The sequence below is a fragment of the Saccostrea cucullata genome, unplaced genomic scaffold, assembly GCF_032062105.1.
Source record: "Saccostrea cucullata isolate Sc308-1 unplaced genomic scaffold, CSIRO_AGI_Scuc_v1 ctg246, whole genome shotgun sequence".
Lineage (NCBI taxonomy): Eukaryota > Metazoa > Mollusca > Bivalvia > Ostreida > Ostreidae > Saccostrea > Saccostrea cuccullata.
In genome coordinates this window covers 21,070-43,508 of record NW_026934303.1, presented here as the reverse complement: position 1 = coordinate 43,508, position 22,439 = coordinate 21,070, and the positions used below count along the sequence as shown (strand labels likewise).

The following is a 22,439-nucleotide window of genomic DNA, read 5'->3' as shown; positions in this document are numbered from 1 at the left end:
GTACATGAAACTTTCGATAAATATAGTTAGGAACTAAGAAAATCATAATTGAGATTTGGAATGCATGTTTTATTTTTCACATTCGAGCACACTTATTTTATTTCTCGCATAGTCTTAAAGTACTATAAATTTTTCTTCTTTTCGCTACATTTTTTATTAAATCGGTTGAACCATATCTAATGTGTAAATAGCTAATGTTTGTACACAAACAGAAAAACAAACAAACAAAACTATGCTATCGTTTTTTTTTATTCAAATGCTGAAAACAATCAGAACATTTCATATAAGTGACTCGTGAACTAATAAAATTATTCGTTATCAACACATGTAAAGGAAAGGGTATACATATTATATATATATCATATCATCTCAATGTACATGCATATGTTATAATGGATATCAAACAGTTAAAACGATATTCAAACTGTTTATGCATATAAAATAAATATATAAATACATGTATATATATGGAAGATAATGTCGTCATAAATTAACACTGTTAGAATTTTTTTGAATAATAAAACAATGTTCCGGAAACTATAATAAGAGGGGGAAGTCTCGCTATGATTGGGGAAGGCTGGCTATAAAGTGAGCCTTCCCCCCGGAAGAACGGCTATATAGTGAAACTTCCGTGGAGGAAGTCTCACTTTATAGCCATTCTTCCGGGGGGAAGGCTCACTATATAGCCAGCCTTCCGGGGGGAAGACTCACTATATAGTGAGCCTTCCGGGGGAAGCCTCACTATGGGTGAAGTCTCACTATACGACACCCGTTTTACAAAAGAACTTACGACTAAGACCAAAAACTTCAGATTATTGTAAAATTTTGCAAAATTAATAATTCTCTTTGAAATTGTTTGTGTAAAAACATCTTACCACATTCAGTTTAAAATGTTTAAATTTACTTCGAATATAATCTTAATTAAAAAGTTATATGAAGAATTAAACTTGGTCTTAAGTCGTAAGTCCTTTTGTAAAACGGGCCCCTGGCAGAAATGCATCTGTGAAATACGAAAGCCAAGAAAGTAGAAGTACACTTACCGTTCAAAGTTATGACCAAGGTTGAAGTTGTCAGTAAAGTAGTTCAAACTCTAATGTATAGGTTAAGAGACCAAATTGTTGATACCCAATGGAAAGACTTGTCACAAGAAATACACAGTCATGAAAATATATGGAGATAACAAACAGTAAGCACACTCAGAAAACCATTGAAACAATAGAACTTGGGAGCAGAGCAAAAGCAGAACTCTAGAAACATTAGATGTTTTTAAAAAGTAATATCAATGGTTAAAGTTTTTTGAGAGTAGAGGGTGCAAATTGTTAGTACACATGGGAATGTTTGGTCACAAAAAAGAATACACCTGTGAAATATGACACCCTCAGTCTAACTGTCCAAAATTTTGCAAAATTGAGTCAAAGTCCGACAAAGGGGTCAAAGATGTTGGTACTCAAAGAAAGATCTTGTCACAAGGATATGAAAGCCAAAGCTTCGAACCAATCAAAAATTATGTGCAAGGTTAAGTTTTTGCAGACAAATAGACAGACAGATGGGCATACAGAACAAAAGGTATATGCCTGTTAATTTTCGATTATGGGGGAATAAAAAAATATTTTCTTTTTTTTTAAATAAAAAAACCCACAACTAATCTAAGTCTTTAAAAATGAGTAGCAACTGTTCCTTCGTCAAGCGATCGGAAATTTGAAGGGGAATTTCCTTGAACATGCAGTGTTGCAATAATTTTCTTCATCAGTTTTTACTTCAGCAAACAGCAATGCCACATGATTATTTAAAATTGAGACCCCCCCCCCCAAAAAAAAAAAAAGAAAAGAAAAAAATAACAAAATTCACCCCCAAGAAATTTGGCCTGATTTCAACATGACATCCGAAAACTATACTAAAACTAAGATAGATAATTCAGTGTAACTGTTTTTGATTTTGAAAGCAGTGGTTGATTTAAGGGGGGGGCGCATCCGGCGCACGCCCCCCCCCCTTAAAATTGTCAAAGGTAACGTAAATCATAGTTTCAAAGAGAAAAAGTACAAATTTTTACTCGGCAGACCTCATTTTTACCCTACAAAATCTTTAGAATCCAGGAGCTTGCGGGGGCTTCGCCTCCTGGACCCACTGGGGGCCTGAAGGCGGCCGCCAGACCCCCTGCCTACTTTTGACACCCCCCTTACTTCAATACTTGGATCCGCGTCTGGAAAGTGTTCCCATAGTTACGTTAAAAAGAAATTTCTGTGAAAAATTGTCTACTAGTAAGTATTATTCTTCAAACTGTTTAGTATGATTTTATCAAGTCTTATTGTTCAAGATTTTAGAAGATTTAACTAGGATATATAATTTTATGTACCGGTTTTTGATTTCCAAAAACTATATAACCATGGTGACAAAAATTGAAAATTCAATACTTTTCTTTCAAAACACAACTTACATAGAGACTACTTTATCAGTAAATAGTTATGACTAATAGTGCCTCAATTGTTCTTGAGAATATTCCATGTAACATTTATGATCAGGTTCATTTAAGGTATACATAGGTTTTCTATGGAGGGTAATCGTGTTCAAAAGTTTGTAAATGCAATCTTGTAAGTCTGTAAATCCGAACTTGTAATCATATCAGTTTCATAGTATACATATGTAAGTAGGTAATTCAGACATCCAAGCATGTAGTTCTGAAAATACAACTGTGTTGACTTAAGTTCAGATTATGAATGTGTGTATGTTTGATGTTGTAAACTTTGTTCTCCGGAATTTATATTTCCGCGCTCTGAACAAAACACAAAGACAATTCACAACTCTACAAATGTAAAGTCTACATATGTTTGTCGAATTTTGATTACGAAAAACTATGGAGGGCCATCAGTGCAACAATTCCTTTTTTAATATTTTTCTTAAATTTTTATTATAACTTCTTCTTTTCCAAATTAAATACATGTAAATTCTAACGACTTCATTTTTTATTTCTTATTTTATTTCTAACTTCTTGTTTATATTTTCCAGTTTTATTTTATTTCCTTCATGGCCGTAAGGAACGGGGGGGGATTTTGCCGATATACATATATATATTGAATACTATAGAAAATATAGCTATTATATGCTTGTGTCCCCTCAATTTAAAAAGTCTGATGACTTTATTTTATTGGGGAGGTGTGGGGAAGAGGGTTTAGTTGATACTTAAAACAATCCAACTCTGAACTTCCCGGTCATGGCTTACGAGGCTAACGCCCAACCATTAGGAAACGATGATCAGTGCCCCAGTTTTGATCTTAATTACATTATTGCAATACTATCATATTTTAAAAAAAAAAAACATTCAGTAGATGCAGTTACGTATCAGTATTCCTCTGGGGAAAGGGGGGGGGGGGTCCCCCCAAAAAGAAATGACAAATATTAATTAAATAATACTAACGACTTCAAACATACACATATTCTTAAAGTCAACACGGTTTCAACTACATGCTTGGAAGTCTGAATTACCTACTTACATATGTATACTATGAAACTGATACGATTACAAGTTTGGATTAACAAACTTACAAGATTGCATTTACAAATTTACAAACTTACAAGATTGCATTTACAAACTTACAAGTCTGGATTTTTGAACACGATTACCCTCCATATAGTTTTCCGTTTACTCTGGCTCTCTGAAGGTAAATCACACAGAACTAAAGTTGACTTCTTGTCTAGGATGGCGAACTGGATAAGATACTATACCTGCTGCATCGTTTTTCTCCCTAGGCTCCTATGGTCACAGATAAACCGCGCGAGTGTTTCAATCTTCTTCAAATTTACTAAACCCAGAACTTAATGATATTCCCTAGGATACTTGCCACTGGTGCTTATTACTTAAACTTTTATTTTTGCTCTTACACTTAACTCGTTATTGCTGATTCAACGGCAAATTTCTTCAGCTAGTCCCTAAATGCCCGATTTACCCAGAGCTTAGTCTTATATACCATTTGACAGGTCCATTCTTATGGCTGCCAGGTCATTCATTCCACTATTCAAAGTTTTCAATGCGTTTTACGCCGATGTCTCTGAACCATTAAATCTATATATTCCCATGTAAAACCTTGACCCCTGTTGTGGTCCCACTTGGAGTCATGCTTTGAACAAACTTGAATTTGCACCTCCTGAGGGTACTTCTGTGCAAACACACCAAACAAACATTATAGCTTATAGCTGTTTTTGAGAAGATTTTTAAAGATATTTTCTAAAACTTTGACCCCTTCTTATAGCCCAGCTTTAGCGATGGTTATGACACGAATAAACTTGAATCTAGAGTATGTAAAGAAACCTCTCACATAATTTACATCTTTTCTTACCCAGTGGTTTAAAAGATGGCACCAATTTTCCCCAGTTCTTAATCTCCCTCCCCTTGAAAGAGGGTGTGACACTTCCTGAGAAGAAATCTTAATTCCTTTTCACTCAAGAATGCTTTGTGGCAAATTTGGCAGAAATTAACCCGATGGTTCTTGAGAAGAAGACGAAAATGTGGGGGAAATGGAGAGAAGACAGACGGGCGCCGGACACTCTTTAATCAACAAGAGGCCCATGGGCCACATTGCTCACCTGAGTAACTTTAATCATTCTGTTATTTAACAGATTTCCCCTTTGTAATACCTATCTTGACCTTGCCCAATCCAAAAGGGTCATGATTCGAACATTTTAGAATCTACACTACGCCAGAATGCTTCCACAATGTTTCATCTTTTTTTGGCCCAGTTTTTCAAGATTTTTCAAGTATTTTCCTATATATTTCAATGTAAAACTCGAATTCCCTATTGTAGCCCCGCCCTACCCCCTGGGGTCATGATTTGAACAATTTAGAATTTACATTACTACATTACCCAAGAATGCTCCCAGATAAGTTTCAGCTTTTTCTTGCCCAGTGGTTCTTGAGAAGATGATTTTTAGAGTGTTTTCCATTATATTTCTAAGTAACTATTGTGGCCCTCGCCCTATCCCCGGGGGTCATGATTTTGAACAATTTAGAATCTACATCATTCCAGGATGCTTTCACATAAGTTTCAGCTTTTCTGGTCTAGTGGTTCTTGAGAAGATTTTTTTAATGATCCCACCCTATTTTTGTATTTTCTTGATTATCTCCCCTTGGAAGAGAAATTGACCCTTTATTTTAACAATTTTTAAAATTTCCCTTTTCAAAAGGATGCTTTGTACCAAGTTTAGTTAAAATTGGCTCAGTTTTTCATGAGAAGATGTCGAAAATGTGAAAATTTACAGACGGACGGACAGCGGGTGATCAGAAAAGCTAAATTGAGCTTTCAGGTCAGATGAGCTAAAAAAAAACTCACTTGAGCCTTCAGCTCGAAATTTGTCTCGGGAAACTCAAAATATCTATCTGATAAAAAAAAGCAAAATATAATGTGCACAAAGGCACTTCTAACAAAGTCTCATTAAGTTATCGAATGAGGTATGAGGAGTTACGGATAAGGGATGACAGTGTACCATCAGATCAGTGGTAACGTACAGACGGACAGACACGGCCTCTAAAATTAGATATTGGACTTCCTTCTTTCAAGTGGGAGTATAATAAGCAACAAATTGTTTTTTTAAATCCAAATTAGAAGGTGTAAAATCTAATTAAACCCCATCTTCGCTAGCCAAGGGTTTCCGATCCGAAATCTACTCTACAACCCTTGGCAGATTTAGTCCTATCAAACGGGAACTTTGATTGCGCCACCTATCGCCGTAATTAAGTTAAGTCCCTTGAAGCTCTTTAATATTTGTCCAATGAAAATAGCTGTAACATACGTAGATCAATATGACGTTTGAAACAATATGGCGACCTCCATGCAATTTGATGTGGAATATATCCAAACTATACGTCACTGATCCAAACAACTTCATACAGCTACGGGCAGTGGGCACACCTCAAAAGTGTAGAAAATATCGTTCTTCGTTGATTTTTAGTCAAGAGTTTGACACCACTTTCTACTTGTTGCCGTATCAATTAATATGTTTTACGGTGCGACCGTTGGTGCGAGCGCAGTTATATACTATCAAAAACCTTTACATAGCTTGCACTGCCTATCCTCAGATAATTAAAATTAAAGAGAAGAAAACAATGCAATAAAAAGATATCACTTCCCAGGCATTGGGATCGAGATTCCGAACTTTTCGGAAGTTTCCGACAAAATCGGAAATACCCGAGCCGTTTAAGTGACGAAAGTATGACGTCAAATAAAAAGTGATATTGACTTAGAACACAACCGATAGTTTTGTGGCATGGAGATTGTATTAAATCGCTGTTTGTAAATTTTTTTTCAAGTAAGTTGTTGCTATGTTTTAGCCACCATGTTGCTATGCACCGCAAAGGATTATTGGGAGTTTGGAATTTTTTCACGCGGTGAGATAAAAATTTCTTGGAACAATGTGCAGATTTTAACCCGAATTTCCTCCGTTCGTACACGTTAGTCTATTGCGCTCGCTATAATCAATGAGCCGTGACATTTGATTAGCTTAAATTGATGCACCTAAAATGCGGAACACGGACTTATGTGGTCCTTTCAATAATTCTTGAAAACATATATAATTAAAAGAAAAAAAATCAAATTAATTAATCCCTTGTTTTTTAAAAGCATAGATCACGTCCTAACTTTCATCCCTTATAAATATTACTCTAATTTTGCATAAAACACGAACAGACTTTAATTCAAAATCCAAATTAGACCTATTTGCAGATGATGCCACTTTACATGCATCAAGTAAAAATTCTCAAACTATTGTAGATACATTATTAACGGATATAGCTTTTATAGAAAAATGGTGTTCTCAAAATCAAATGGTTCTAAATGCTACAAAAACTAAATGCATGTTAGTTGGTACGCATCAAAAGAGATCAAATTTTTCTGAGCATGAAATTAATCCGTTTGTATCTAACAGAAAACTTGATATTGTATCAAATGAAAAAATTCTTGGAGTTTATTCAGATAATTCTTTACAATACAATGTACACATTGACCATGTTTGTAAAACACTGTCACGTAAAATTTCTGCCCTCCGTAGAATTAAAAAGTTTCTTCCTATTCAAACACGCAAGCTGTTTTACAATGCATATATTATGCCTTCAATTGATTATTGTTTAACTGTTTGGGGTAATACATCTCACTCAAATCTTGACAGAGTATATAAGCTTCAAAAACGTGCTGCAAGATGTATTTTAGATGCTCCTCCTGATGCGCCCTCACAACCTCTCTTTGAGAAACTAGATTGGCTCACAGTGTATGAGCAACTTATTGTAAATAAATATGTTTTGTTATATAAATCATTGTTTAACTCTCACCCTACTTATCTAAATAGTATGTTTGACTTCCAGTGTAATAATCGATACAATCTTCGATCTGAATCTAATTTAGACCTCTGTGTACCATCTCATAAATGTAAACTCTTTGAGAACTCCTTTCAATACTCTGGTGCTATCTTATGGAATAATTTACCTGTACATATAAGAATGTCTCAAACACTCAATGCTTTCAAGCATCAAGTCAAAAAATTTGTAAAACAATGTAGAAATAGTTTATGATTATTTATTGATTGTGTATATTTATATATATTTATGTATGTATGTACATGTCGATTTTTTGTCTATGGAAGGCCCCGGGGAAGAATAGTGCGTGCACTAATCGGGTTACCTTCTTTAAATAAAGAATTATTATTATTATTATTATTATTATTAATTCAGCCGAGAATCGTCGATTAGTAAAAACCTTGCGTAGACTCGGACTTCGCAGCCAATCAAATTCGTTTGCGCGAGTTCTAAAATTTTCAACCAAATCTGCCAAGAGTTGTAGAGTAGATTTCGGATCGGAAACCCTTGGCTAGCGAAGATGATTAAACCCTTATCCTTACCACACCCTATTACCGGCAACTGGGACTGCCGATGCAACTGGGACAGTATACGGCAAAATTGTTTTTGCCTATGACAGAGACCTAATTGATCTCATATTTTTGACTATTTATAACATTCATTTACCTTGGTTTGGTTGTTTCTCGTTTTGATCTCACCTTACACTTTCTGCTGAATAAAAAAACAATGATTTCTTATAAAAACAAAATAAGAACAAGAATAAAGAAGAAATTTCAACCGTTGTTCAAGAAAAAATGGACAAACTGAGCTAATAAAACCATAGCCGCTACTCCGTAGTCACATTTCTTGTTGTACATAATAAATCCGACTTAACTCAATATGAGTTAAGTCCCGTTATGGAGACAAATAGAGATAAAAAGTTCAGGGGAGATAACTCTCACTCAAATGCACTGACTTCATTTAGCCACATCTATTACGCATGTGCATTTGCTCTTCCTTTCCATCTTCCGTCATCCATTGAAGCTCAGCATCGAGTTTAGTCTCAACAATATTCATCTTCATCTTGTGTTCCTTTGACCGTCCAACGTCGGAAATATGAACATAATCAGGGCAAATAGATCCTGGACTAAGTGCCCATTCATATTGCCCGATGTGAGAATATTATCATAGCATAATCCCCAACGGCGATATTAACCACGTGTGCAGCAACCACCGCAGTAGATGAACTCTTGTTTGCGAACATGACCTCAGTGTATTAATACTTTGGTGAAATCGAAACCAACTTTTCGTTGTTATTAAAACCAACGTTTACAAATGGTGCCCACATACATTGGACATTACCAATAGCCACCATGCAGTGATCACGTGCCTCTTGGATCCGCCACGACGTAGATCGGTGTCACATATCATCGGGTTCGGACTGCAAAATATTCCATCCATCATGGCTTCCGTGTAAACATGTGTCGTTGAGAAATATCTTTGAAGAAAGAGTCACATATCTGACAGGGAGTGAGAGAGTTGAGGGTAAGCTATGACAGATTGAGAAGGGAACCATCTACAGATCAGGTTCATATACCATAGATTTGGTAAGATTTGTGTTTAGTGAAGTTTGTGTATATTGTACGTGATGTCTATTTGTGTTGTAAATAGAATTTCATTTGGAAACCATGAATTGAAATGTTTATAGTGAAAAGTTAAGTATTTTATGATGATGAATTTGCATAATATAATGCATGAAATGTTATTTTACGATCCTTAAAAGTTACGAGGAAAATGGAATGATTTCCTTGAGCAAAATATTCAGTGTCCAACGTTTATAAGTGCATGCTACTTGGGTGTTCAATGACGATGTCTTACTGCAGGAAAAATTTTCATCTAAACTCCATTGGATTGTTAGTCAGTAGGTAACCAAAATAAATAAATAACTAAGTAGATAAAATAATAATAAAATAAAATAAAATAAATGAATTAATGATAATAAAAAATAATAAATAAATAGCACGGGAACTACAACATTTCAACAACTTGTCAGGAAATGGCAATTCCAATTAATGCAGATTAAGATTGAAAGCCCAACCACTTATTAAAAATAAAATATTAATAAATAAATAAATTCCAAGGATTCCTTAGAGTCTTAGAAACTACCTAAACATTTCAACAAAATTGTCAGGAAATAGAAATTCCAATTAAATCAGTTTAAAATTGTAGGCCACACAACGTATTTAACATAAAATAGATAAACGAATAAATAAATTTCAAGGATTCCTTAGTGTGTTAGAAACTACATGTACCTAAACACTAACAAACTTGTCAGGAAATAGAAATTTCAATTAATTCAGGCTAAAATTGAAGGCCCAACCACTAATTCAACATTTCTTGTTCTAGTTAAAAATTCCACAAGCCAAGTTGAAGTTCAAGTTCAAGTTATTCACTCAAACCGTATAAATGGTACATGAGGTTCAACAATATATGTACAATATATACAAAAAATAAAATACAAGATACACGCGAAATGGCGGATACATTCGTACATGTATGAAGTAACAAACATAATTATGCCAAAACATATTCATCCCAGAGCACATTTGTAAAGAGTTAAAATTTGTTTTGCTGATTATTGTCAATTTCAATAAGCCCACCTTTCAAATGCAGTATTGTTCAATGCTGTGGCCTTTGTCATTCAATTTTCGTTAAACAGTAAAGTTTTATCAGGATGTGTGGCATGTAGCTGAAGATTTCACAATGCAGCTTTATTCCATAATTTAAAAAAAAAAATTAATTGTTAATAATATAATAATAAATAAATAGACAATTAAATTCAGTTCAGTTTTTTGCTTAATTTGGCTTGAAGCCTTCTCGTCATTCCATTACTTTAATGCTACAGAAATTTATTTCATTTCTTGGCTTTGACACTAAAACATTTAAGGGTAATACTCTTAGAATTGGGGGCGCTACACACTTGAATTTATCAGGCTTGTCTGAAGATTATATAAAGATTAAAGGGAGATGGAAGTCCATGCATTTCAGACTTACATTCAATTTTATTTTTAGTCAGTCAGACACTTGACAACACCTTTTTACTGTTTTTAAATTTATCCTAAGTTTGCAGGCACTTCTGTCATGGTATGTTTTATTGGAAATCCATGCATTTCAGACTTACATTCAGTTTTAGTCAGTCAGACACTTGACAACACCTTTTTACTGTTTTTTAACGTATTCTAAGTTTGTAGGCACTTCTGTAATAGTATGGATTATTGGATCATCTTTAATATAGTATTATGCAAAAATCCACACATTCATCAATTTAGATAATGCAAATTGGACTTAGAACAATACAATATCCTTATCAGATGGTTTGGTCAACAAGGAATGACCTGGAAAAATGTCCAACCATTCAAATATTCAAACTCTGGTGTCATAATATGACAACCCACATGTCATAATGATTCATTGTGGGTAATAGTATTGGTTCCATGTCCCTTTGCCTTCTACAAAAGTTTATGAAATTGACTGTCTTGTTTTCAATTATGTTTAATACCAAGGTTAAAATTTATTGGGTAACAAATACTGCCAAGAAATTATTTCAGGCCCTTGTTGTCACACAAGGCTTGCATTAGGATAAATTGTTCATTATATTGGTTCATTGCCACAAGGGGTGGGGGTATAGTCACTACCCGAATATTCAACAGGGCTCATCAAAATTGTATCCAGAGGGTGTTCACCTTTCACATATAGCACATTCTACCATTATTCTCTATACCATTCAGTGTGACATAATCAAAATAATTTGTCAAAATTTGCAGTGCTACCTACCATTTCCATTTAGTTATTGATCATTACATATATTATTGATCTTTGCAACTATTGATCTATTGTACTATTAAACAGTTATTGATCATTACATATATTATTCATCTTTGCAACTATTGATCTATTGAAAACTTATCGATCATTACATATATTATTGATCTTCATATAAAATTTCCCTAGTTCTACGGTATACTGCATATATATCAAGCAGTAATTAATTTTACATAATTGTAATAAATAGCAGTTTTGTCATGGCATGGGCAAAATTTGCCGCATGTGGCGGATGTCTTCACATGCCACGCTTTATTAGCTCCCATGTGAAGACATTTGGCCGAATTTTGCTAGAAGCTCGCTGCTGATCCTGTTATCTTCCAGGGCCAGTGGCCAATAATTGAGCTTCCGTCATTGTGCCATTGCTATTGATTCTACGTCATATACTATTGATAAAGTCGACGTAGACCATTGTCTTTGTAATACATTGCTACCTGCTCATTGCAATTCATTTATCATTGAATATCATTGTATATCATTGAATATCATTGCATATTATTGCATAACATTGCATATCAATGCATATCATTGTACCCATTGTGTAAATACATGTATACACTTTGCGTACATCATTGATTGAATATCTGAATATCATTGTTTATCATTGAATATCATTGTACCCATTGTGTATTAATTATTCAATATACACTTTGTGTACATCATTGAATTGATACTTTATGTACATCATTGTAGAGATACCTTGTGTACATCATTGTATTCATTGTATTGATGATTGATTTGACTATTAATTGTATTGATGATTGATTTTGACTATTGATTGTATTGATGATTGATTTGACTATTAATCAATAAAGCCATGACAAAAACTGCCAATCATTCTTAATCTATTTTGTCGACATAATTTAGTCTTTGTTGTTTTATATGTTTCGTAAAAGTACCCCACACGCTTAATTTTGATGGATCAAACAAATTAGTTGGGCTGTCGTGAACGACAGACAAGGCAAACAATGACAGCAGACTTAAAACGAAATATGGCAATCAGGAACAATGGATACAAAGTTTGATGAAATATAAATTTGCTTTAGCTTAGTTGACTTTTGCGAGGAGCGCTGACTTTTACAGTTGATGGCTTACTTTGACACTAGGACAATATGTTGTTTGCAGCAATAAGTTCATTGGAAACATTCTGAAGGTTTTCATGAAGTTCACAAGAAAATAAACAAGTTAAACCAGCCAATGAAATGTAGACTGTACCAGGGACCTATATATTATATAGTATATAGGTCCCTGACTGTACCTAGGTCAACACAGAATTCGCCATTTTGAAATATTTGAATTGAAGTTGTAGATATCTCAGTATTTTGGTAGGAATACACCTGTATATACCATGTTATATGATTACAAAAAAGCAAAATTCTGGAAATAGGTAAGGTATATACTAGTATACTGGTGCACACAACATCTGGCTGATAAGATAGGGTTTTGTTTTATTTTTATGATAATCGTGATGACTTTTAACTTTTTGATCGTCAACTTCCGATCCCTTACTTACATGTATGAATCAATATACCATCATCACCTACATACAGGGCTTATAAATCTTAAGTTGATTCGATACGCAAGAGCATGCTCTTCGTAAGTACAATTTCTAAAATGAGATAAATTTTTGACAAACAAGTTGATAAAACAAGAATATCAACAGTCCTTTTAAAAGTCATCATTTCGTTAGTTCTATAGAATGACCTTGTCAGCAAATACAATTTATCACTGATTCAAATACTGACTGACATTTTTTCATAATAATTGTTAGGCCAGTATTTACACACTGAATTGTCGACGGATTTTTCCGTTTTTTATCATGACATGGAGCACATGACGGATGTGACCGGTTGGCAGGGGATGCTCACTCCTCCATGCATGGGACCTGTATCCACTTCTGATGTTTTATAGTTTCCTGGGTTTTTTTTCTGTTCCAATTTTGTATTGTTTAATGGAGTTTTGTGCTTCAATACGTTATTAGTTTCTCTAATCTTTCATTGTAAAATCCAATATTTACAGCAGGCTAGCAGTAAACCTCTTTTGCATGGTAAATTGTTTGCTGTAAACTTGGCGATACTTGCCGCAAACTTGCTGCATACACAAAGGTTTTTAAAGTCTGTCATGGTTTATTAAGCTTCAGTGCAGCAGACTTGCAGCATATGTTTGCAGAAAGACTATATTCTTTAGAAGGCATTCATCTTCTGAAATAATAAATTATACAATTAAACATCTAACACCTTGTGTTTGTTTGTTGTTTATCATCCCTCTCGAGAATTTTTCACTCATATAGAGACGCCACATCTTGCCAGTGAGGAGCTGCAAATTTTGTCCTATACTCGGCACTCAGGGCCATTGAGCAAGGAGGGATCTTTTCGTGCCAGCTACTACTGCGACACAGGACCACGGTTTATACGGTCTCATTCGAAGATCCAGTCTCCACGTCCCACAGTGGGATTCGAACCCGCGACGTAGGGATCAACTCCTTACTCCGCGACTCCAGAGCAGACGCGGAGTAAAGAGTTGATCCTTTTTCTTGACCAAGTATTGAAATTTAACTTTATTCTGTTCTTATTTTGTTTTTATAAGAAATCCTATTCATTTTTTTTAATTTTCTTCTAAAGAAAAATAGTTTAAGGTATGATCAAAGTGAGAAACAACCAAACCAACATAAAGAAAGTTATAGATAGTCAAAAATAATTAAAATATGATATTAATTAGGTCTCTGTCATAGCGAAAAACAACTTTGCCGTCTGCTGTCCCAGTTGCATCGGTAGTCCCAGTTGCCGGTAATAGGGTGTGCTTACCAAACCACTAGAATATCAAAGAGCTTTACGATCATATTTGACCTACTTTCGTTTTTCATTTCTTTGGAGTCTTGAAAACTTTGCTGTTTTAATATCTTCAAAGCAAAGGATTTTATTAGATTGTTGTGATCTTTATTAAGATCTATTTATTTATTTCATTTTTATACTCTTGTACACACAAGAAAATAGAATATCTCAAATGAAATAAGATTCTAAAATCATCAAAGTTTGGCTAATATATGCCACCATAATTATGTCAGTTCTTCGTACTACTTCCTGGTTAATAAGTGTTCAATTCCTTTTTTTAATTCTCTTTTTACAAATGCTACAACATGCAAATTTATATTTATTTGGTGTTTCTGAGTATTGTCACGATTTTTGGATATGGTGAGTACAAGCACTCTGTTAATTTATTTCCTTGCTAGGCTATTAGCGTTCTTGTACAATTGTTCTCTTTATAAACGAAAAAAATGCTGAAACGCATAGAGGTTTTAATTTGTCTTAGTCTGTATAGCAAGAAAATCAAGGGCGTTTGCTTTAAAGAATTTTAATCTATAAAATTGTACTAAATGCTTTTGACAGTCAAATTCCAGTTGTGTCTTAGACAGTATTTTTTAAAGGAACGGGACATAGATTTCAAGTTAATTATTTCTAAAATGTTCAGTACATTACATGAAGAATGAATAATATGTTGCTAGAACACAAGTTATAGGACATATAATAAAGTAAGGACTATTTTACAATATCTCTTGTAAAAGGTATCTCTTCAAAACAAACGCAAATTATCTTTACAGATGATTTATCAACAAACAAGAGTGCCAGTCAAAGTTCAACAGGTGTCTGTTCGCCTCCCTGTACTGCCACAACTGCAGTGGATGGAAACGTACAAACATGTATGAAAACCCTAGACATTGGTGGATCTTCTCCATTGAAATCAGTCTGGTGGTATGTAGATCTAGGAGACATAAAAAGTATATACGGTATCAGGATACAGTTCCAGGATTATGGTGCAGACAATAGTAAGTAAAAATTAATGGAATGATTGTTTTAAATCATTTGATTAACTACTGAGCAACAAATATTGCTTGTTTTACATGCAAAGAGAATACATGTACAAACAATAGTTTAAGTGGTAGTCTACACGGAAATTAATAAAGATTCGCTAGTGTATTTTGGCTGACTAGCTTAATACCGATTGTAAGGCCTCGTCTTTTAACTGATTTGTCTACAAAACATTCCATCTACCTGATCAATACATAGTTCAGCAGGGGATACTTAATCCTCCTGGGCAACTGATCCAACCTCTGGAATTTTCAAGGGTCCATGCTTTATACTTTCTTTACAAATTTGTGTTAATGCAAATTAAGCTGCAACAAGCATCAAGAGGCCTTTTATAAGTGACCATTTTGATCAATTCACAGATAGACATCTTTACATAAGCTTCATACAAGAATTCTTAATTGAGCCATGTGCGTGTCTTTAGGAATAAAGAAGTATTTATTGTACAGCGAGGGAGTCATTAAGTAATCTTTTTGAACAGCACAACATTAGATATTCGGAGAACTTACATTTGTCCTGCTAGAGAAATTATTTCAAAATTCTTACCCTCTGACAGTTCCTCCTCAGTACCTTATTGGTAAGCATGCGGGAAAGAGTTAAACCAGCTATCAAGTATATGTATTCGGCAAGAATCTATAGCAGTGTGCTTATATTGTAGGAATAATTTCTAAATCTTTATTGTAAAAAATTATATAAACACCAAATGTTTTGTAATTCTAGGAACAATGATTATGAGACAACAAGGGCGTTTTGCCGGGTTCTCCCTTTATGTGTCCAATTCAACAAAAAAAGAGAACGGATACCGATGTTACAAAGATGGACCAGAATTACCTCCCTTGGATTTCAATACTACATGTGTAACTCAGGGGCGTTTTGTAATATTTTACAACGAAAGACTGAAAGGAATAACGTACCCTACAGGATACCAAACTTCAAACGTTTTCACCGAATTGTGTGAAGTAACGGTTACAGGTAATCAAGCACGGAATATGAATAAGATTTGACGGTTTGTACGCATTTTTAATTTAAGAAAAAATCAGTGTCATAAATTCAGTATTAGTTATTTCTAAAATAATTCATAGGTTGTAAGCATCCTAGTATTTATGGATTTGGCTGTGATCTCTCATGTCCAGAAAATTGTCAAGAACGTAGATGTTACATTGTGAATGGCTCTTGTCTGGGTTGTAGACCTGGCTGGATTGGAGAGTTCTGTAATAACTGTAAGGTTTGTAGTATGTTGTTGAATATCATTTGGTATGATTTATGATTTGAACTGTTTTTCATTTAAGGAAATCATAATTATTCAACATTTTTCTTTAATTGACAAGCCTGTCCTGCTGGATTTTACGGTCTGGAGTGCAGAATACCGTGTATTGGGCAGTGTAGAGACAGCAAACCTTGTAATCATAATACTGGAGACTGTGATGAGGGTTGTGCTGACGGATGGACAGGAACGGAATGTAGCAAACGTAACAGTTTCTTCACTTTCCCTATCCAAAAAATTAGAAATATCTAAAATTAATGGTTATTCTGAATTTTCTTTTAACCATTTTAACTAAATTGTTATTTCTGCCAAAAGAAACCGTATAGAATTTTTTTTTCTTCTGCATTTTACTTTTTGTTTTTATTTGAAAAAAAATTTTAAGAACTTCTTACTTATTTATGAATGGCAAAGGCACCGTTGACAGAGGTACATTTACTTTATCTGTGATAATTTATAAATATAGCAAGTTTTGAAAATTAAATATAATTAGTGTAAGTTATAGTGAATTAGAATGACAACACATGTAGTGTTAGCGGAGAATTTCAATGAGAATCCTTTAATTCATACATATTTATCTGACGATGAAGACACGAGAACGTATGCCGAAATACTTTAAATTCCTAGAAAGTGGTAATGAACATGCTTTAGATAAGTTTGAATTTTACAGAATGCCCGGCAGAAACGTATGGTCCTGATTGTATATACAACTGTAGCGGGCACTGTGTAAATGGCGTCTCTTGTAACAGAACAACAGGAAGTTGTAACTCCGGCTGTAAACCTGGATGTACGGGGGAGCACTGTGATAAAGGTGTTCAGTTGACCTTTAAAGCTAATATTAATTTGACATAGATTAATATTCACGAATATATTCTATATTTTTATATTTCATATATATATGTACATTATTCTATATATCGATTTTTTGAAGTTGATGATTCAAATGGAATACTTATCTTCTAAATTTATCATTTTTTAAAAGACTGTTTCGATTTCATATGCATTATCTAGTTTAAACTTCTTTTATAAAATTGAACATTAGTAAAAGCTTTAAACAGGTCGGAGAGAATACTCGAAATCGGGTATTATCCGTGAAATCGCGTATAATATCCGATATTAGGGTATCGTTGAATTCCGCGAAATCGGGTATAGGAGGTGTAATCACCTAATAAAACTTAAACAATGGGATGGTGCATGTTGCCGAGTTAACTTTCATCTAAATACTCATGTTTTCTAAAGGTATCACCAGCCAAGTAAGAATTTGGGCGTCAAGATTAATGCGCTCAGGACAACAAATACCCGTGGAGGTCAGTACATTTCATGATCTGCACAGAAAAAGGCGTTCGATTTGCTTTATATTTTTCATAATGTTGAAAGTATATGGATCTTCCTAATGTTCATTCCCAACACAACAGAATGGTAAAGTATCAGAATTCGGGAATTTATAATAATTCCACATCAACACGACAAACATGAACAATTTGTAAATAAATCAAATTATACGGGAACACATTTCACACACAAGATATGATGCCAAGGGATTGTTTATCGTATATAATTATGCGTCATTATTTACTTTCACATTCATCTTGTGCATTAAATCAAATTTATTTATGAATATATAAATAATGTAATGATAAAAATGTCTAAAATTTCGGCTAAAAAACCTCTCTCTGTTTTTTTTTTTTTTTTTTTTTGGAAAATCTTTTTTTTTATCATTCATACATATTTGCAGAATATGTCTTCAACATTTTAGTAGAGACAGTAATAGTTTCAGGAATACAGCTTATGAGAGAACATAACTGTTGATCGTTTAATTTCGCTAAGTCATCAATATTTTACCATTTCTTGGCGACTTCAAAGGGGGGGGGGGGGCTAAAGGCTTCTTGACCACCTCTGACAAAACAACCTCGACTGTGTTCTACATGTGTCCAAGAGACCTCTCTTTGAATGTCACGGTCGGTTGAACTCGGTTATATATTTTTAATTGTAGGGAAGATTTATTCATCAAATAAAAATTATATAGGTAAACAAAAAGCAACCTGTTATTTTCTAACACAATATGAGACTACAAGTAACTAGAATTCATGTTTATTTTTCTTAACACATTTTTTCATTATAGTTCAGTATTAGGAAAAGTTACTGCCATGAGTAATAAGTATCATAGATAAAATAACTAAGAGAAAACTGTGACATATTGTCTAGAACCAATCAGATAGTGCGTTGTATTCGCATATTATAATGAGGTATAAGATAGCGATATAAGAAAAATATAGAAGGTAAAGAGGTAAAATTTACCCTGTCTATCAAATAGTATAATAAAGAAAGGAAGTGGCTACAATTTTTATGAAATTTTAATGTCCGAGGAGGAATTATATTCCCAAAAAGGAAAACAAGAGTTTCAAAGGCAATTGAACACTCCATTATTTCAGTTTGTTCATTAACATATTAATAAACGTTAACACTATAAGAAATGTGAAATTTTGACTATGTAATTCATATTTCAATATGACTGTACCTCGATCTATATTGAGAAATTCAATGTATTGTAAGCTCATGAAAAGATGAACACATTTGACTTTTATTTATAAACCCCCCCCCCCCCACACAAAAAAAATCCTGTTCATATGACTTCTCCCTCTCAATTTTCACACAAATGCATAAAATAAAGAAAAAATAGCATATCTTGTATCGATAAGAATGCAACCAAATAATTTATGGTGTCTTTGAATAAAAATTTCTATGCTAAATTGACATAAAAAAGATACTCACCTTCAATTAGCTATTTTCAACCTGTTTTCCCGTGGGTATTTATTTAATCTTATTGTATTTTCTTCTTTATAATAACGTTGGTATTCTATTATGGCAGAGATATACAAGTATGACCCGCTTATACTGCACTCTCTAACTGTTAGGAATAATTTATATTTCACGTGAAAGGGACGCCATACATTTTTCAGTAAAAATGCATAAGACGGCGTTAGTCGTTTAATTTCTTTAAAGTTTCACATTTTGTGAATAGTGCACAAATTAGAAAATTAAGTATATGGAATACTTTAATGGGAAATAATGACAAACGAAGTGTAGTTATTTGTTTTTAGAAATTATATTGAAAAATAATAACGCCATTATGTCCTCTTTGTTACCCCAGCAGTGTTTGTCGTGTGATTTTAAACTTATTTGACAACCGTATGAATTAGGTTTAATAAAAATAAATCCACAAGATACTGATGTACAAGTAACAGTAAGTGGCATAATGCGCCGTTGCTTTATTCTTTTGTTTTTAAAGAAAGTTGCACGGAATACCCGATTTCGCAGATTCAACGATATCCTAATATCGGGTATTATACGCGATTTCACAGATAATACCCGATTTCGAGTATTCTCTCCGACCTGTTAAAAGGGGAAAAGACCATGTATATTTCCAATAACAAATAAACAATAGCTTTATATACACCTTTCTGAATGCACTGGAACTTTCTGACATCTTGATATTGATTAATCATGAAATTTTTAAATCTGTATGCCATGTTACTTAGTTTGTCAGTTGTTTAACGGCCCTCTCGAAAATTTTTCATTCATTGGAGCCGCCACCATTTGCAGGTGGAGAGCTTCAAATTTCTGTCTTTTACTCAGCACTTACGACCCTTGAGCAGTGAGGGATCTTTTTCGTGCCAGTACGTACTGCAGCAAGGGACCTCGATTTATACGGTATAAACTGAAGAACCGGTCTCACAGTGGCACCACAGTGGGATTCGAACCCGCGTCGTAAGGATAAATTCCTTATTATAGAGAAGAAGCTCTAACCACTGCGCCACCCGGGCAACACTTATTTTGTATGGTGGACTTATGAGACGGGTATTAATTTCGAGGAATATTGTTGCTGCGGTAACAAAGTTTAAATAAATATAACTTGGATTTTTCAAAACTCTAATCTCACATACTTTTGGTTCGATTTCATCAGATTTTAGTTCAAGGTTTTATTATTACGAAAGCCTATTAGGATCAATCTAGAGAGAAAAAAAATTAAAAGGCGTTATAATGCCTTTCGAAAAAAAGGCGTAATAACGCGAAAAAAGGCATAACGCCTTTTGAAAAGGCGTTATTATGCCTTTCCATTCCAAAAGGCGTTATTACGCCTTTTTAAAAGGCGTTATAACGCCTTTCTAAAAGGCGTTATTACGCCTTTCCATTCTAGAAGGCGTTATTACGCCTTTCCAAAAGGCGTTATTATGCCTTTCCAAAACGCCTTTCTAAAAGGCGTTATTACGCCTTTCCAAAAGGCGTTATTACGCCTTTCTAAAAGGTGTTATTACGCCTTTCCAAAAGGCGTTACTACGCCTTTTACTTTCAATACATAACTAAACATATTTAGCCCAACCGAGGGGGGGGGGGTGCAGAAGTCGTACTTTTGGGACATGAACTTCACAATTAGATATAGGACTAATTTCTCAAAAAATAGTTTAAACAGATAGCAATTAGATTTCCAGGAAAAAAGATTTTTAAATGCGTCATACATTTTCAGTGTTGAACCAACTAAGTCCTTCTTTCATACCAGGCACACCTCTACCAAGGGTCATTGATTTCAATTGCTCATTATATCCATGCAAATAGTTGCCTGCTTTTTTCCAAGAAGAGAGAAAAATATCTTCAAATAACATAAATTTTAATACATGGCAAGCAAAGCTCCAAGATAAATCTGCCTATATTCGAGTTCTTCACAAGTAGAGTGTTGCCTTCTCTTAATACGAATGCAAACAGTTGTCAGTGAGATGTGCAGGAATATGGAGAATTGCATAAATAAAGATGGTTTTAATTAAATCTTTATATATTTATTAACATAAGATAACGCCTTTTCCTTTTCATGTAGGCCAGTAATACGAGTGCAATGGGGTAAACCCCCCCCCCCCCCTCCAAACATACACACTTTTGAGGAAAAGTCTTGCTAAGTTTAAATATTATAATTAACTATTGGTTTCTTGGTTCCTGAACATTTTGTTGCAGTATGTAAAACTGTGGCAAATTATTGCATTTAAATAAAGTTTTACCGAGTATTTGCCCCACGAATTTGGCCAGTGGAGTGTGTGTGTGTGTGGGGGGGGGGGGGGGGGGGGGTAGGGGCTATTAAAAGCACGGGGCTGTTAAATGCAAATTAATGGTTATTCAAAAAGCATAATAACTTTTTTGGAAAGGCATAATAACGCCTTTTAGAAAGGCGTAATAACGCTTTTTAGAAAGGCGTAATAACGCCTTTTTGATTGGAAAGGCGTAATAATGCCTTTTAGAAAGGCGTAATAATTAACGCCTTTTTGAAAGGCGTAATAAAGAGTTTTGGAAAAGCGTAATAACGCCTTTTGGAAAGGCCTAATAACGAGTTTTGGAAAGGCGTTATAATGCCTTTTAGAAAGGCGTAATAACGCCTTTCGAAAAGGCGTAATAACGAGTTTTGGAAAGGCGTAATAACGCCTTTTGGAAAGGCGTAATAACGAGTTTTGGAAAGGCGTAATAACGCCTTTTGGAACAGAAAGGCGTAATAACGCCTTTTCATAAGGCGTTATAACGCCTTTTTTCGCGTTATTACGCCTTTTTGAAAGGCGATATAACGCCTTTAATTTTTTTCTTTAGATTGATCCTAATAGGCTTTCGTATATTATGCTTAATTTTAACAATCTTTAAGAGAAATCCATATTTTCAAGTGCTACCCTCTTCATAAAGATTTTAATTTGGTTTCAGTAATACCTGTTAAAAGTTATAGGATACAAATGTTTCAGATATAAAACTAAATTTAACCTGGAATAATTCAGTTTTTATTCTATCATTAGTAGATTATGTACAGTCTGATATGATATTTTGTTGTACCTAGCTTGTTCCATTGGATTCTATGGATTGAATTGCACAAAACAGTGCAATAACCACTGCCGACACGGTATAAACCATTGTAATCACCAAGATGGACACTGTGACCTTGGATGTCAAGATGGATTTATTGGACTTATATGCAATGAAAGTGAGTTTTTTAATGCAGTATTTTTTTTCACCTTGGCAATCAGTTATTTAGGACATTTTTAAGCTAGTCTCAAAGGCCATAACATTTTTTTTAAATTGAAGAAGAGTTCTT

General features: G+C 34.1%; 1 protein-coding gene across 1 annotated transcript; it reads left to right on the top strand.

The window, feature by feature from the left end:
- Positions 1-14,322: 14,322 nt before the first annotated feature.
- LOC134240405 (tyrosine-protein kinase receptor Tie-2-like) lies at positions 14,323-22,403 on the top strand. Its single transcript, XM_062722497.1, has 7 exons — positions 14,323-14,388; positions 14,796-15,020; positions 15,781-16,032; positions 16,143-16,280; positions 16,389-16,529; positions 16,992-17,132; positions 22,185-22,403. The coding sequence occupies exons 1-7, from the start codon at positions 14,334-14,336 to the stop codon at positions 22,388-22,390; spliced, it is 1,158 nt and encodes a 385-aa protein (XP_062578481.1). The 5' UTR covers positions 14,323-14,333; the 3' UTR covers positions 22,391-22,403.
- The last annotated feature ends 36 nt before the right edge of the window (positions 22,404-22,439 follow it).

Excerpts from the sequence above, each read along its gene's own strand:
- LOC134240405 (XM_062722497.1), top strand. The coding sequence starts at position 14,334 with ATGCAAATTTATATTTATTTGGTGTTTCTGAGTATTGTCACGATTTTT. Across the intron at positions 14,389-14,795 it reads TGTCACGATTTTTGGATATG|ATGATTTATCAACAAACAAG; the intron begins GTGAGTACAAGC and ends TTATCTTTACAG. Across the intron at positions 16,033-16,142 it reads GTGTGAAGTAACGGTTACAG|GTTGTAAGCATCCTAGTATT; the intron begins GTAATCAAGCAC and ends AATAATTCATAG.